The 17,026-nt window shown below is 34.3% G+C and overlaps 2 protein-coding genes across 6 annotated transcripts in view; both read right to left on the bottom strand.

The window, feature by feature from the left end:
- The window catches only part of LOC135140703 (BRD4-interacting chromatin-remodeling complex-associated protein-like), a 30,009-nt gene extending 18,399 nt beyond the window's left edge, over positions 1-11,610 (bottom strand). Inside the window, exons 1-2 of one of the 3 annotated variants that reach the window (XM_064071356.1) lie at positions 11,537-11,610; positions 10,006-10,856 (exon numbers count right to left, since the gene is read on the bottom strand). In XM_064071356.1, coding sequence (XP_063927426.1) covers positions 10,006-10,445 — 440 coding nt within the window. In that variant the 5' untranslated portion in view covers positions 10,446-10,856; positions 11,537-11,610. Of the gene's footprint in view, positions 1-10,005; positions 10,877-10,953; positions 11,147-11,536 lie in introns of those variants that run through there. The other 2 variants (XM_064071355.1, XM_064071354.1) reach the window with 2 other exon arrangements.
- Positions 11,611-11,842: 232 nt separating this feature from the next.
- On the bottom strand, positions 11,843-12,985 carry LOC135140459 (histone chaperone asf1). 3 transcript variants are annotated; one of them, XM_064071011.1, is made up of 3 exons: positions 12,924-12,985; positions 12,457-12,664; positions 11,843-12,406 (listed from the first exon to the last, which is right to left on the bottom strand). In XM_064071011.1, exons 2-3 carry the CDS (start codon positions 12,563-12,565, stop codon positions 11,922-11,924), a joined length of 594 nt encoding a protein of 197 aa, XP_063927081.1. In that variant the 5' UTR covers positions 12,566-12,664; positions 12,924-12,985; the 3' UTR covers positions 11,843-11,921. The 3 variants fall into 3 exon arrangements, with proteins under 3 accessions (XP_063927081.1, XP_063927080.1, XP_063927079.1); XM_064071010.1 differs by lacking the exon at positions 12,924-12,985 and adding an exon at positions 12,722-12,815; XM_064071009.1 differs by lacking the exon at positions 12,924-12,985 and having other exon boundaries at positions 12,457-12,827.
- Positions 12,986-17,026: the final 4,041 nt, after the last annotated feature.

The following is a 17,026-nucleotide window of genomic DNA, read 5'->3' as shown; positions in this document are numbered from 1 at the left end:
GGTCTATTTCTTCCCTATAAAAGACTCTCTAGGAAGAAGTTAAAGTTAGCCCCGCCCACCCACCCGTTCCCTCATTTTTTTCTTCAGAAATAAGAAATAAATGTTGAAGCAAATAAGTAGTATAACAAAAAAAAAAAAATTCGATTAACGTTTTTTTTTTAACAGCCTACGTTCTATTAGTTGTCATTCTCACTATACAAAAGAATATACAGGGTGTTTCTTTTATTTGATACAACCCTTGTAACTTTCTTATTCTTAAAGATAAACCTGTAGTTCTTGGAGCAAATTGGTATCATTTTAAAAGATCTATGTGTTGGCAACCTCACAGTTTTATTATGACTTCCTATAGAACCGGAAACAACGTCAACTTTATTGTTTTTATAGAACACTAGGTATATTTTTTCATATAAGGAAAGATTGATTTTTTGTAAAAAATCTGCTGAAATAAGATTGACTTTGGTAAATGACATGGCCTCTAAGAAAATAGAGGGCGGGTGGGCGGGTCTAGTATTTATTAAGACAACATCGACTTTGGCAAATGACACATCCTCTAAGAAAAAAAGGGTGGGTGGGCGGGACTAAAACTTGTTAAGATAAAACTGAACAATCTTAAGAGTAGTCAGTGAAATGAAGAAAGGGTGGGTGGGCGGGGCTATTGCTAGCTTATGAAAGATTCTGTAGAAAAAAGTTAAATTTAGCCCCGCCCACCCACCCGTTGTCTCATTTTTTCTAAGATAGGGCTGAACAATATTAAGAGTAATCACTGAAATGAAGAGGGGTGGGTGGGCGGGGCTAATACTTGCTTATGAAAAACACTGGAAGAAAAGTTAAATTAAGCCCCACCCGCCCACCCGTTCTCTAATTTTTTTCTTCAGAAATAGGAAATAAATATTAAAACAAATAAGTAGTAAAATAAAAAAAAAATACGATTAACGTTGTTTTTGCAGCCCATGTTCTATTAGTTCCCATTCCCATTATACAAAAGAACATACAGGGTGTTTCTTTTATTTGATACAACCTCAGTAACTTTTTTACTCTTAAAGATAAACCTGTAGTTATTTGAGCAAATTGGTATCATTTTAACAGATCTATGTGTTGGGAACCTCACGTATTTATTATCACTTCTCGTAGATTCTCGTAGAACAGGAAATGACGTCAAATTTATTGTTTTTATGGAACACTAGGTATATTTTTTCATAAATGGAAAGATTTATTTTTTGTTAAAAATCAAAAGCAACCAAGATTCTAAAATCTTACTTAAAAAGTTATTAAATAAAATAGACGAAAAGTTCATATTTTCATACATGAAAAATTGACACTCAACTCATTTATTTACATAAGTGATCTTTTAAAATGCTACAAATTTGCTCCAAGAACTATATGTTTACCTTTAAAAATAAAAATCTTACAGGGGCTGTATAAAATAAAAGAAACACGTGGTATAATTTACCCCGCCCACCCACCCTGGCTCCATTTCAGTGACTCATTTTGTCTAGTCCGAATGAAAGGTAGATCTCAGGTGAAGAGAGATAAAATCGTTAAAATAGGGGCTGGTATCTGCTGAAATAAGATTAATTTTGGTAAATGACATAGCCTCTAAGAAAGAAAGAAAGGGTGGGTGGGCGGGGCTAAAACTTGCTAAGATAAAACTGAACAATATCAAGAGTAATCACTGGAATGAAGATGGGGCTATTAATAGCTTATAAAAGATTCTGTAGGAAAAAGTTAAATTTAGCCCCGCCCACCCACCCGTTGTCTCATTTTTTCTAACATAGGACTGAACAATATTAAGAGTAATCACTAGAATGAAGAAGGGGTGGGCGGGCGGGGCTATTGCTTGCTTATAAAAGATTCTGTACGAAAAATTAAATTTAGCCCCACCCACCCACCCGTTCTCTCATTTTTTTGTTCAGAAATAAGAAATTTTTCGTAGTAAAACAAAAAAAATACGATTAATGTTTTTTTAACAGCCTACGTTCTATTAGTTCCCATTCTCACTTTACAAAAGAACATACAGGGTGTTTCTTTTATTTGATACCACCCTTGTAACTTTCTTATTGTCAAAGATAAACTTGTAGTTCTTTGGGCAAATTGGTATCATTTTAACAGATCTATGTGATGGCAACCTCACATTTTTATTATCACTTCCTGTAGAAGCGGAAATGACGTCAATTTAATTTTTTATTTATGGAACACTAGGTATATTTTTTTCATAAATAGAAAGACTGATTTTTGTCAAAAATCAAAAGCAACCAATATTCTAAAATCATATTTAAATAGTTATTCAAAAATACACGAAAAATTCATATTTATTTTCATATCCACTAAGAAAAAAAAGGGTGGGTGGGCGGGGCTAAAATTTGCTAAGATAAAACTGAACAATATTAAAAGTAATAACTGGAATGAAGAGGGGGTGGGTGGGCGGGGCTACTACCTGCTTATGAAATACTCTCTAAGAAAAAGTTAAATTTAGCCCCGCCCACCCACCCATTCTCACATTTTTTCTTCAGAAATAAGAAGTAAATGTTATAGCAAGTAGTATAATAAAAAAAATACGATTAACGTTTTTTTAACAGCCTACGTTCTATTAGTTCCCATGCTTACTTAAAAAAAAAAGGTGTTTCTTTTACTTGATACAACCCTTCTAACTTTCTTATTCTTAAAGATAAACCTGTAGTTCTTTGAGCAAATTTGTATCATTTTAAAAGATCTATGTGACGGCAACTTCACATTTTTTTATCACTTCCTGTAGAAGCGGAAATGACGTCAACTTTTTTTTTATGGAACAATGGATACATTTTTTCAAAAACGGAAAGTCTGATTTTTGTAAGCAATAAAAAGCAATCAATATTCTAAAATCATACTTAAACAGTTACTCAAAAATACACGAAAAATTCATATTTATTGACGACAATCTAGTAACTTGAAAAATTAACACTCGTGCAATTTATTGGTAAATGACATATCATCCATGAAAAAAAGGGGTGGGTGGGCGGGGCTAAAACTTGCTAAGATAAAACTGAACAATATTAAAAGTAATAACTGGAATGAAGAGGGGTGGGTGGGCGGGGCTATTGCTAACTTATGAAAGATTCTGCAGAAAAAAGTTAAATTTAGCCCCGCCCACCCACCCGTTGTTTCATTTTTACTAAGATAGGACTGAACAAAATTAAGAATAATCACTGGAATGAAGAGGGGGTGGGTGGGCGGGGCTACTACTTGCTTATGAAAGACTGTAAGAAAAAGTTAAATTTAGCCCCGCCCACCCACCCGTTCTCTCATTTTTTTCTTCAGAAATAAGAAATAAATGTTAGAGCAAACAAGTAGTATAACAAAAAAATTACGATTAACGTTTTTTTAACAACCTACGGTCTATTAGTTCCCATGCTCAGTTAAAAAAAACATACAAGGTGTTTCTTTTACTTGATGCAACCATTATAACTTTCTTATTCTTAAAGATAAACTTGTAGTTCTTTGAGCAAATTTGTATAATTTTAAAAGATCTATGTGATGGCAAACTCACAGTTTTATTATCACTTCGTGTAGAAACGGAAATGACGTAAATTTTTTTTTATGGAACAATGGTTTTTTTTTATAAGCGGAAAGTCTGATTTTTTGTAAGCAATAAAAAGCAACCAATTTTCTAAAATCAAACTTAAATAGTTACTCAAAAATACACGAAAAATTCATATTTATTGACGACAATCTTGTAACTTGAAAAATTGACACTCGTGCAATTTATTGGAAAATGACATATCCTCTAAGAAAAAAAAAAGGGGGGGGTGGTGGGCGGGGCTATTGCTAACTTATTGAAAGATTCTGCAGGAAAAAGTTAAATTTAGCCCCGCCCACCCACCCGTTGTTTCATTTTTACTAAGATAGGACTGAACAATATTAACAATAATCACTGGAATGGAGAGGGGTGGGTGGGCGGGACTACTATTTGCTTATGAAAGACTCTGTATTAAAAAGTTAAATTTAGCCCCGCCCACCCACCCGTTCTCTCATTTTTTCTAAGATAGGACTGAACAATATTAACAGTAATCACTGGAATGAAGAGGGGGTGGGTGGGCGGGGCTACTACTTGCTTATGAAAGACTGTAAGAAAAAGTTAAATTTAGCCCCGCCCACCCACCCGTTCTCCAATTTTTTCTTCAGAAATAAGAAATAAATGTTACAGCAAATAAGTAGTATAACAAAAAAATTACGATTAATAATTTTTTTAACAGCCTACGTTCCATTAGTTCCCATTCTCACTTTACAAAAGATCATACAGGGTGTTTTTTTACTTGATACAACCCTTCTAACTTTCTTATTCTTAAATATAAACCTGTAGTTCTTTGAGCAAATTTGTATCATTTTAAAAGATCTATGTGATGCCAAACTCACACTTTTATTATCACTTCCTGTAGAAGCGGAAATGACATCAACTAAATTTTTTTTATGGAACACTGGGTATATTTTTTTCATAAATAGAAAGACTGATTTTTTGTAAAAAAACAAAAGCGACCAATATTCTAAAATCATACTTAAATAGTTATTCAAATATACACGAAAAATTCATATTTATTGATGACAATCTAGTAACTTGAAAAAGTGACACTCGTGAAATTTATTGGTAAATGACATATCCTCTAAGAAAAAAAAAAAGGTGGGTGGGCGGAGGTAAAACTTGCCAAGATAGTACTGAACAATATTAAGAATAATCACTGGAATGAAAAGGGGGTGGGTGGGCGGGGCTATTGCTAACTTATAAAAGATTCTGTCAGAAAAAGTTAAATTTAGCCCCGCCCACCCACCCGTTGTTTCATTTTTACTAAGATAAGACTGAACAATATTAAGAGTAATCACTGGAATAAAGAGGGGGTGGGTGGGCGGGGCTACTACTTGCTTATGAAAGACTCTGCACTAAAAAGTTAAATTTAGCCCCGCCCACCCACCCGTTCTCTCATTTTTTCTTCAGAAATAAGAAAATGAGAATTGAATTTTAGAATTTTCATTTTTTAATTTTCCAGTTTCGTTTTTTAAGTTTTCAATTTCTCGACGTTCAGTTTTTTAATTATAGCTTTTCGACTTTACAATTTTCCGGATTTCCAATTTTTCTCGTTTTTTCTTCTTTCCAATTTTTCGATTTTCTTTCTACGTTTCCGATTTTGCAATTTTTCGTTTTTTCAGATTTTCAATTTCTCAGATTTTCCAGCCCTTTTACTTTTTCGATTTTCCCACTTTTCGAATCAGGGAAATGGAAAAATTGGAAATTGTAAAAACCGAAAACGTATAAAATGAAAACTTGGAAAAATCTAAAAATTGGAAATTAAGAACTAGAAAAATTGAAAAAACGAAAAATAGGTCGAAATCGAAAGATTAAAAATTAAAAATCGAAAAAGTGCAAAATGTGAAAATTGCTTCGAAAAAATTGTAAAATCGAAAATAAAAAATCTAAAAAATTGGAAAAATCTAAAAGTTGGAAAATCGAAAAATTATAAAATCCAAACACTGAAAAACCGAAAAATTGCAAAAATAAAGAAAATAAAAAAATCGAAACGAAAAATTGCAAATCGAAAAATTGAAAATTCTAAAAATTGAAACATCCAAAAGTTAGAAAATCAAAAAAACTGAAAAATTTGAAAACGAAAACTCGAAAAGTGAAGAATGAAAAACTGAAAAACAGCAAATCGAAAAATTAAAAAAACAAAAATTATAAAATTGGAAGATTGAAAAACTGAACACTTGTAAAAATGAATAAAATACAAATCTAAGTAAAAAATTGAAAATTCGGGAAAAACTAAAAATCAAAAAATTGGGCAGAAGAGAAAACAAATGGAATCGAAAAATTGGAAAATTGAGAAGCTGTAACATAAAAGATCTAAATTAAAAAATTGGAAAATCGAATAAAATTTACTGATAAATGACACCTCCTCTAAGAAAAAAAGGGTGGGTGGGCGGGGCTAAAACCTACTAAAATAAAACTAAACAATATTAAGAGTAATCACTGGAATGAAGAGCGGGTGGGTGGGCGGGGCTACTGTTTTCTTATAATATTCGGTAGAAAAAAGTTAAATTTAGCCCAACCCACCCACCCGTTGTCTCATTTTTTGTAAGATAGGACTGGACAATATTAAGAGTAATCACTGGAATGAACAGGGGGTGGGTGGGCGGGGCTATTGCTTGTTTATGAAAGATTCTTCAGGAAAAAGTTAAATTTAGCCCCGCCCACCCACCCGTTCTCTCATTTTTTCTTCAGAAATAAGAAATAAATGTTAGAGCAAATAAGTAGTATAACAAAAAAATACGATTAACGTTTTTTTAACAGCCTACGTTCTATTAGTTCCCATGCTCACTTAAAAAAAAAAACATACAAGGTGTTTCTTTTACTTAATACAACCCTTCTAACTTTCTTATTCTTAAATATAAACCTGTAGTTCTTGGAGCAAATTTGTATCATTTTAACAGATCTATGTGACGGTAACCTCACATTTTTTTGTCACCTCCTGTAGAAGCGGAAATGACGTCAACTTATTTTTTTTTATGGAACACTAGATGTATTTTTTCATAAATAGAAAGACTGATTTTTTGTAAAAAATCACAAGCACCCAATATTCTAAAATTATACTTAAATAGTCATTCAAAAATACACGAAAAATTCATATTTATTGATGACAATCTAGTAACTTAAAAAATTGACACTCCTGCAATTTATTGGTAAATGACATATCCTCTAAGAAAAAAAAAGGGTGGGTGGGCGGGGCTAAAACTTGCTAAGATATTACTGAACAATATTAAGAGTAATCACTGGAATGAAGAATGGGTGGGTGGGCGGGGCTTTCGCTTGCTTATAAAAGATTCAGTAGGAAAAAGTTAAATTTAGCCCCGCCCACCCACCCGTTGTTTCATTTTTACTAAGATAGGACTGAACAATATTAAGAGTAATCACTGGAATGAAGAGGGGGTGGGTGGGCGGGGCTACTATTTGCTTATGAAAGACTGTGTATTAAAAAGTTAAATTTAGCCCCGTGTAGAAACGGAAATGACGTCAATTTTTTTTTTTATGGAACAATGGTTTTTTTTTTATAAGCGGAAAGTCTCATTTTTTGTAAGCAATAAAAAGCAACCAATTTTCTAAAATCAAACTTAAATAGTTACTCAAAAATACACGAAAAATTCATATTTATTGACGACAATCTTGTAACTTGAAAAATTGACACTCGTGCAATTTATTGGTAAATGACATATCCTCTAAGAAAAAAAAAAGGGGGGTGGGTGGGCGGGGCTATTGCTAACTTATGAAAGATTCTGCAGGAAAAAGTTAAATTTAGCCCCGCCCACCCACCCGTTGTTTCATTTTTACTAAGATAGGACTGAACAATATTAACAATAATCACTGGAATGAAGAGGGGTGGGTGGGCGGGACTACTATTTGCTTATGAAAGACTCTGTATTAAAAAGTTAAATTTAGCAAATTTGTATCATTTTAAAAGATCTATGTGATGCCAACCTCACACTTTTATTATCACTTCCTGTAGAAGCGGAAATGACATCAACTAAATTTTTTTTATGGAACACTGGGTATATTTTTTTCATAAATAGAAAGACTGATTTTTTGTAAAAAAACAAAAGCGACCAATATTCTAAAATCATACTTAAATAGTTATTCAAATATACACGAAAAATTCATATTTATTGATGACAATCTAGTAACTTGAAAAAGTGACACTCGTGAAATTTATTGGTAAATGACATATCCTCTAAGAAAAAAAAAAGGTGGGTGGGCGGAGGTAAAACTTGCTAAGATAGTACTGAACAATATTAAGAATAATCACTGGAATGAAGAGGGGGTGGGTGGGCGGGGTTATTGCTAACTTATAAAAGATTCTGTCAGAAAAAGTTAAATTTAGCCCCGCCCACCCACCCGTTGTTTCATTTTTACTAAGATAGGACTGAACAATATTAAGAGTAATCACTGGAATAAAGAGGGGGTGGGTGGGCGGGGCTACTACTTGCTTATGAAAGACTCTGCATTAAAAAGTTAAATTTAGCCCCGCTCACCCACCCGTTCTCTAATTTTTTCTTCTGAAATCGGAAATAAATGTTATGGCAAATAAGTAGTATAACAAAAAAATCACGATTAACGTTTTTTTAACAGCCTACGTTCTATTAGTTCCCATTCTCATTTTACAAAAAAAAACATACAGGGTGTTTCTTTTATTTGATACAACTTCTTGTAACTTTGTTATTCTTAAAGATAAACCTGTAGTTCTTTGAGCAAATTTGTATAATTTTAACAGATCTATGTGATGGCAACCTCACATTTTTATTATCGCTTATTGTAGAAGCGGAAATGACGTCAACTTAATCTTTTTTATGGAACACTACGTATATTTTTTTCATAAATAGAAAGACTGATTTTTTGTAAAAAATCAAAAGCAACCAATATTCTAAAATCATACTTAAACAGTTATTCAAAAATACACGAAAAATTATTATTGTTTGCCTATAAAAGACTCTCTAGGAAGAAGTTAAAGTTAGCCCCGCCCACCCACCCGTTCTCATTTTTGTTCTTAAGAAATAAGAAATAAATGTTACAGCAAATAAGTAGCATAACAAAAAAATTACGATTAACGTTTTTTTTAACAACCTACGTTCTATTAGTTCCCATTCTTACTTTACAAAAGAACATACAGGGTGTTTTTTTTTTAATACAACCTCAGTAACTTTTTTATTCTTAAAGATAAACCTGTGGTTCTTTGGGCAAATTTGTATCATTTGAAAAGATCTATGTGATGGCAACCTCACATTTTTATTATCATTTCCTGTAGAACCGGAAATGACGTCACCTTTTTTTTTATGGAACACTGGATATTTTTTCATAAATGGAAAGTCTGATTTTTTGTAAACAATCAAAAGCAACCGATATTCTGAAATCATACTTGAAAAGTTATTCAATAAAATAGACTAAAAATTCACATTTATTGATCTTTATCAATAAATTATCAATCTTGTAAATTGAAAAATGTCATTTATTCACATAAGCCATATTTTAAAATAAAACAAATTCTCTCAAAGAACTATAGTACGTTTATCTTTAAATAAAAAACTTACAGGGGTTGTATTAAATAAAAGAAACACCTGGTATAATTCACCCCGCCTCCATTTCAGTGATTCATTTTGCTTAGTCCGAATGAAAGATGGAAAAATGGAATGGAAAGAGAGATAAAATTGTTAAAATCTACCGCTTATTCATAAAACTAGAAAAACAGTATTGTATTTTCAAAATTTTCTGGGCAAATGGGGCGAGTCGTAACTGATTTAATCAATAAAATAAATTCACGCATTCATTAATTTTTTGAGTCACCCTGTATGGAATGATAAATCACAAATGCGAACTCATCATATTTTGGATATTTTAGATAGGAATTTTAAGATGACGTCATAGATTGTTGGTGGGAAGTATCAGATAAATTTTAGTTGGCGTTGTAACATCTAGGGAATATTTTAGAGGTTATGTATTTGTCATCAAAAAAAAAGTGGGCCCTAATTTTCCATACTTTTAGAGATTGTTTTTCTGCGAATAAAAAGTTTACTAATAGCGTATTAAAAAAAATAATCAATATTTAAAAATGCTATTTTTTTTTTAATTTCTGAATAAATGAGTCATTGTTTGCATCAGGCTGTCGCTTCCACTCCAGCGCCGCTTTTACTATCGCTAATTGATTTTAGGTTACTGAGCCAACCAGTCTAGTAAAAGTAGCCGTCAGCACGCAAAGACTTTCGTTTTTCTTTTCCCGGCATGCGTCCGCTCAGGAGCGATTATTTTGATACGTATCCCTTTTTTTGAGTCCAGAGTGTAATGAGCAGTTTGTATTCAAGGTTCTCATTTGTTTTCATTACTACCGCACTATTACAAAAATAGTGTGAAGGTCAGCGATGTTTTCGTATTATCTTTACATAAATGAGCAAAAATGCTATACAATTAAAAAGCATTCGGTTGTTGCAATTTTGATTTACCTGACGCTCGGTTTGGGCGAGGGCTGGGGGCTGGCACTGGGTTTTGGCAAGATGTTGAGGTGCGGTTTAAGCTTGATGATGTTCTGCGATTGGCTGGTTTGTATGGGTCTGGCCAGCAGCGAGTGGCTGTTGATGATCTGCATAACCGGAAAGCTCGGCTGGGGCGTAGGGGGCTTGAGGTTAGGCGAAGGCGACTTGAGACTAGCAGGCGACGAGTACGGAGACGGCGGATAGCCGGGGCTTGGATTGGAGTAGGCTGGAGACATGTTGGTCACGATCTGCGGCTTCTTGACCAGGTTGAGGTTGTTGGAGCCCACCACCGTACAGTTAGTGCTCAGGTTCTCGTAGTCGATCTTCTCCGGCTTTATCTGGTAGCTGTTGGCGGAATTCTTCGGTGATTTGCACATCTTCTGACCGAGCTTCTGGGGCGTTTGAGACATTTTTCCTACGACACTAACCCTCACAGTATCTTTAAGTACGACATCGTGGCTACGCTAGTTACACAAAAACGAAACGAAGGGAAAGAAAATGTACACCGGAATGTCGTTTCTGCTGCCTAAACCTAACTCATCGTGCGAAGCGTTTGTGGGCGAACGAGTCACAAAAGTCTGAAAGCACTGGTCACTCTGGCTTAGCCGAACTCGAATAGGGCCATTTTATCGTTGTAAACATCGAGAGGGAACGCCGTGAGCCAAGGCATTATTTCGTTCGGGGTTGCTCCATGGGGGCGGGTTTTGTGCTGCCGACGGCCGAATTTTCGTTAGGAGCGACGCTGCGCTGCGTCGACTGGGCGCCCCTGAGCCCCCTTCGTGCGACTCCGCCCCGACTTTAGTCAGAAATTGCCCCAAAACCTGCAACATCACAACAAAAACTTCAATCCAAACATAACCTCTACGTTTACGTCAGATTTCGCAGCAACGGCCGCGTCACAGCCGCCTAGATACGCACGTTTCGCTCGAGCGAGGCCCCCCTCGGGTCCCGGCGGCGGTGCGGCGGCGGCGCTCGCGCCTCCTCTTTGTTTATAAACAAATTCGCAAATTCGCAACCACAAATAACTAATCACTCTACCGCCATCTTTTACGATGCCCCTTTTTTCGTCTTCTTCTTGTCGCATTCCCCCCACCCCAGCGAAAAATGGACCGGTCCGACGAGCTTCAAGGCTGTTCCACGTGGGAAAGCGGCGGCAGCGGCGGCGGTCGCTACGTCGCCGCCGCCGCCTCCGGCCCGCTCGGGCGGCCCCCGCCCCGCGGCGCTCCGCCGAGGCCCCCAGCGCCGCCGGAGTGGGGGGAGCATACCTGCGACAGCCCCAAAGGAGCAACGAACGCGATCGCGCAAAAATCGATAAGAAAGTTAGGTTATCTGCGGTCGAGGGGGCAAAATCCATGTGTGCCGCGAGCGGGCACCTCGCCGCCTCCCGCCCCACGTCTCGCCAAAAAAAACGGAATTTTTTGGGGCCTTTCGGGCCCGCGTGGGGCCGCAGTGGTGCTGCTCGCACGATTTCCGTGATAAAATGAATAAAATTTCTACGTACCTCAAACAATTTTCACTTCATTGGCAAAAACGGGGTCCACTACTACGCTAGCAGGGAATACGCGACGCTGATTGGCCGGCCGCTCGCGTCATTTGATACACAAAAAAAATAACACCAGCGCCGCCGCACGCCAAACTCGCTCTTATCCCCTCTTCGTTAAAACCCAAAGTCGCTTGCAGGCGCACTGGAAGCTTGCTGCGTCGAAACCGTCCTTCCCCTCCCTCGGCCATTCCGGCAACTCTTTCACTTACCTCGAAGTCCCTAATTACGGGAGAAGGGGCCCCCACCCCATTAACCCCTTATCGATTGAAAATATGCAAAACTTTATTCTCAATACAACAAATAAATACAAAAATACCCTAGACTTAGCGCTATATATACAATATTAGGAGCACTCCATGGCGGCCCACGAGTTCGAGTTTTCGTTGAACGCCGGCGGCTCGACGCGGGTTTCCTCCACGGGGGCGGCGGCCGGGGGCTCCGCTGCCGCAGCCCCGTTCTCCTGAGCGTTCGGTTCCTCCCAGTTGATCTTGAAGCGCGTCACGCGAGGCTCCGAAGCCAGAATGTTCCGAACGACCTTATCGAACTGCGGGGGGCTCGGCGGGTTCTCGCGCAGCTCCTGGTCCGTGTACTCGTTATTAATAAAGTAGCCAACCCGGATGAACTCCTGCGAGCGATACGAGCAAGTGAGCAGCACCACAGTCACCCCAATAGCGTCATTCTCAGGGATACGAGTCACGTTAGGGGGGTCCGCCTGGAACACGAACATGTGTTTCCCCTCAGGAATGGGGCCCACCATAACCGAGTCCAGAATCTGATCATACTCTTCGCTTTCCGCCGAACCAACATAAATCATCTTCCACTCTAAATCTGAAAAACCAAGTTATTCAAAACAAAACCGAAACAAGGGGGCCACTCACCTTCTTTGAGCTCCTCGATGCATTCAAAAGTGATTTCGAACTGAAAGGGGTTCGAGAACGGACTGGGATTGTCCATGACTGTGATATTACAAAGCTGAACTTTAGCCATTCTAGTAATTCCAAATAACGATCAACAATTGATTTTTAGGTTAGGAATGCTGACTGTGGCAGGCGGTCCGAAAAGGCTCTGGGGTGTCCAGAAATTAAACTAGATGCAGAGAAAGGTCACTTTTGGGCAAAAATCATCAACGCGGCGAGATATTACGTAAAAAATTGGCGTCGGATTTTCATTTACAACGGTGTATTGTTATTTTGCCCGCGAACAATTTTTGACAGTTGACAATTGTCACAGGACGCCAACGTTGTGGCCGAAAAATCCCCACGATAACGTATTATTTGTCACAAAAGAAGACAAAATTTATCGGGTTTTTGCGACTGAAACGCTTCGTGGTGCCTTTTTTGCTTACCTTTATCCCATTTTTACGACCACATTGTCCACTGTCACTCGAATCATAGATTAATGTAGATGCGACAACCAGGCTGATTTTGCAAAAGCGCCCTTATTGACATTGGAGTCGTCAAGCGCCAAATTTAAATAGTCGATGCCAATAAAAAAACTTGTTTCACTACAACTCGTCGCCTGAGGACTTGTTTGTTCTATAGACCAGAGCGCGCTCAGGCCAATGTCGACTCTAAGCGTTCAGAAGCGAATTTTGGATTAAAATAATCGAAAATTCGAAAAATCGAGAAATCTAATGATCGAAAAAACGAAACCTTAAAAAATCGTAAAACCGAAACATTGAAAAATCGAAATATCGAAGAACTGAAAATCGAAAAATGAAACATCAGAAAATCGAAAAAATGTAAAATTCAAAAATCTGAAATTTAAAAACCGAATGACGAAAAATCGGGAAATCGAAACTCCCAAATTTAAAAAATCGGATAACTGAAAAATCGAAACATCGAAAAACCGAGAAATCGAAAAATCAAAAGATCAAGAAATCGTGGAGTCGAAAAGTCGAACAATTGAGAAACCAAAATGGGTCAAAATCAAAAAATCGAAAAGTTAAAAATTGAACAATTTATAAATTGAGAAATTGACAATCAAAATATCGAAAAATTCAAATCTCGATAAATCGAGAAATCAAAAAACTTAAAAATTCGAAAAATTGAAAAATTGGGAGATTGAAAGATCAAGAGAACGAGAAATCGAAAAGTGATGAAGTAGAAAAATCGAAAAATAGAGAAATCGACAAACAAAAATTCAATTTTATAATTTTTTTTTTCAGTGTGAAATTTTTCAGTTTTTGAATTTTTCAATTTTTCGGTTTGCGATTTTTGATTTGCAATTTTTCTAGATTTCATTTTAAATACATATGTAGTAATAATCTTTTTTTATTTTGCGATTTTAGAATTGTTTAATTCTTCAATTATTGGAATTTATAACTTTTTCATTTTTATTCGATTTTCCAATTTTTTGATTTAGATCTTTTATGTTACAGCTTTTCAATTTTCCAATTTTTCGATTCGATTTGTTTTTTCTTCTGTCCAATTTTTCGATTTTTAGTTTTTCAGTTTCAATTTTTCGTTTCGTCGGTTCTTCGATTTGCAATTTTTTGATTTTTCATTTTTTTGTTCCTTCAATTTTTCGATCTAAAATTTTTCGATTTTTCAGTTTTTTGATTTTCTAACTTTTAGATTTTTCAATTTTTCGTTTTTTCAGTTTTTTAGATTTTTTATTTTTGATTTTTCATTTTCACGATTTTTCAATTTTTTGCGATTTTAGAATTGTTTCATTGTTCAATTACGTATTGGATTTTATAACTTTTTCATTTACATATTAATTTTTCGGCCTTTCAATGTTACAGATCTTCGATTTTACAATTTTTTCGAATCGATTCGTTTTTTCTTCTTTCCAATTTTTCAATTTTTCGTTTCGTCGGTCCTTTGATTTGCAATTTTTCGATTTAAATTTTCTGGAGCTTTCAATTTTAAAAATTTTCGATTTGGGGCTTTCATTTTCATTTTTAATTGTCTGTATTTTTACAATTTTTCATTCTTCACTCTTGGACAAATATTTCAGTTTTTCGATTTTCCAGCTTTTGGATGTTTCAATTTTGTAAAATTTGCTATTTTTCGATTTACAATTTCACGAATTTTCAATTTTTCGATTTGCAATTTTTTGTCTCGGTTTTTTTATGTTCTTTATTTTATCCATTTTTCGGTTTTTCAGTGTTCTGAGTTTATAATTTTTCTTTTTCTCAATGTGATTTTTTTTAATTTTTTGATTTTCAATTTTTCGATTTGAAATTTTTCGTTTCTTCAGTTTTTCTCGATTTCGTTTTAAATATGCAATAATAATAATCTTTCCAATTTTGGAATTTTAGAATTTTCATTTTTTAATTTTCCAGTTTCGATTTTTAAGTTTTTAATTTCTCGACGTTCAATTTTTTAATTACAGCTTTTCGATTTTACAATTTTTCGGATTTCCAATTTTTCGATTCGATTCGTTTTTTCTTCGTTCCAATTTTTCGATTTTCTTTCTAGGTTTTCGATTTTGCAATTTTTCGTTTTTTCAGATTTTCAATTTCTCAGATTTTCCTGTCTTTTTACTTTTTCGATTTTCCAACTTTTCGAATCAGAGAAATGGAAAAATTGAAAATTGTAAAAACCTAAAACGTATATGTAAAATGAAAACTTGGAAAAATCTAAAAATTGGAAATTAAGAACTAGAAAAATTGAAAAAACGAAAAATAGGTCGAAATCGAAGGATTAAAAATTAAAAATCGAAAAAGTGCAAAATGTGAAAATCGAAAAATTGAAAAATCGAAAAAGTAAAATAATCAACAAATCGAAAAATCCAGGGGTCAAAAATCGAGAAGTCGAAGAATCGAAATATTGAAAAATCCCAAAACTGAGATATCCAAAAACTGAAAAATGAAAGAAAAACTGAAAAATGGAAAACCTGAAAAATCCGAAAACTGAGAACCTAAAAAGTCGAAAAATTGAGCAATCGAAAAATCCAAAAAGTAAAGTCGAAAAATCGAAACCTTAAAAAACTAAAAAATGAAAAATCGAAAAATTACAGCATTGAAAAACAGGAATATCGAAATCTTCGTAAGTCAAGAAATGGGAAAGTCAAAACATCGATTAATTGAAAAATCGATAAATTGACAATTTAAATGTCAAATTTGAAAAATTGAAAAATCGAAAATTTGAAAAAAACGACAATTGAAAAACAGAAAATCTAAAACCGGGAAGTCGAAAAATCGATAAATTAAGAAATCAAAACATTTGAAAAATTCGAAAACATGAAAAACGGAAATATCGAAGAACTGAAATGAAAAATCGAGAAATCGAAAAATCTAAAATTTTCAACATTGAAAAATTAAAATATCAAAAAACTGAAACATCTAAAATTTAAAATCGAAAAATTGAAAAATCGACAATTGAAAAACAGAAAATTTAAAACCGAGAAGCCGAAAAATCGAAACTTTTGAAAAATTGAAATATGGAAGTGCTGAAATGAAAAATCGAGAAATTGAAAAATCTAAAATTTTAAACATTGAAAAATTAAAATATCAAAAAACTGAAAAAACTAAAATTTAAAAATCGAAAAATTGAAAAGACGATAACTGAAAAACAGAAAATCTAAGACCGAGAGGTCGAAAAATCGGAAGATTAAGAAATCCAAACTTTTGAAAAAGTGAAATATGGAAGAGCTGAAATGAAAAATCGAAAAATCTAAAATTTTAAATATTGAAAAATTAAAATACCAAAAAATTGAAAAATCTAAAATTTAAAAATCGAAAAAGTCAAAAGTCGACACATCGACATTTTTAGATTTTCCAGTTTTCCATTTTCCAACTTTTTGATGTTTCAGTTTTTCGATTTTGCAATTTTTCGATTTGCAATTTCACGAATTTTCAGTTTTCCAATTTACAATTTTCCGTTTCGGTTTTTTATTTTCTTTATTTTTTCAATTTTTCGGTTTTTCAATGTTCTGGTTTTACAATTTTTCTTTTTTCTGTGTCAAATTTTTCGCATTGAAAAAAAGAAAAATTATAAACTCAAAACACTGAAAAACCGAAAAATGGATAAAATTAAGAACATAAAAAACCGAAACAAAAAGTTAATTGTTTTTTGAAAAACCTAAAAGTTGGAAAATCGAGAAATTATAAAATCCAAACACTGAAAAATAAAAAAATCGAAACGAAAATTTGGAAATTCTAAAAATTGAAACATCCAAATGTTAGAAAATCGAAAAAGTGCAAAATGTGAAAATCGAAAAATTGAAAAATCGAAAATAATCAACAAATCGAAAAATCCAGGAGTCAAAAATCGAAAAATTGAAAAATCCCAAAACTGGGATATCCAAAAACTGAACAATAAAGGAAAAACTGAAAAATTGAGAAATCGAAAAACCAAAAATCCTGAAAAAGCAATCAATTGAAAAATCGACAAATAAAGAGTTTATAAAAGTCAAAAACTGAAAAATCGTAAAATTGAAGAGAAAAACTGAAAACTGAGAAATTGAATAATAAATAGGAATAAACTGAAAAGTCCGCAA

The sequence above is a fragment of the Zophobas morio genome, unplaced genomic scaffold (genome assembly GCF_036711695.1).
Source record: "Zophobas morio isolate AGI-343-1 ecotype UQ-CSIRO unplaced genomic scaffold, CSIRO_AGI_Zmor_V1 ptg000040l, whole genome shotgun sequence".
In the NCBI taxonomy this organism is placed as follows: Eukaryota; Metazoa; Arthropoda; class Insecta; order Coleoptera; family Tenebrionidae; genus Zophobas; species Zophobas morio.
The sequence above is the reverse complement of the archived record's forward strand: the minus strand, read 5'-3'. Positions and strand labels throughout refer to the sequence as shown.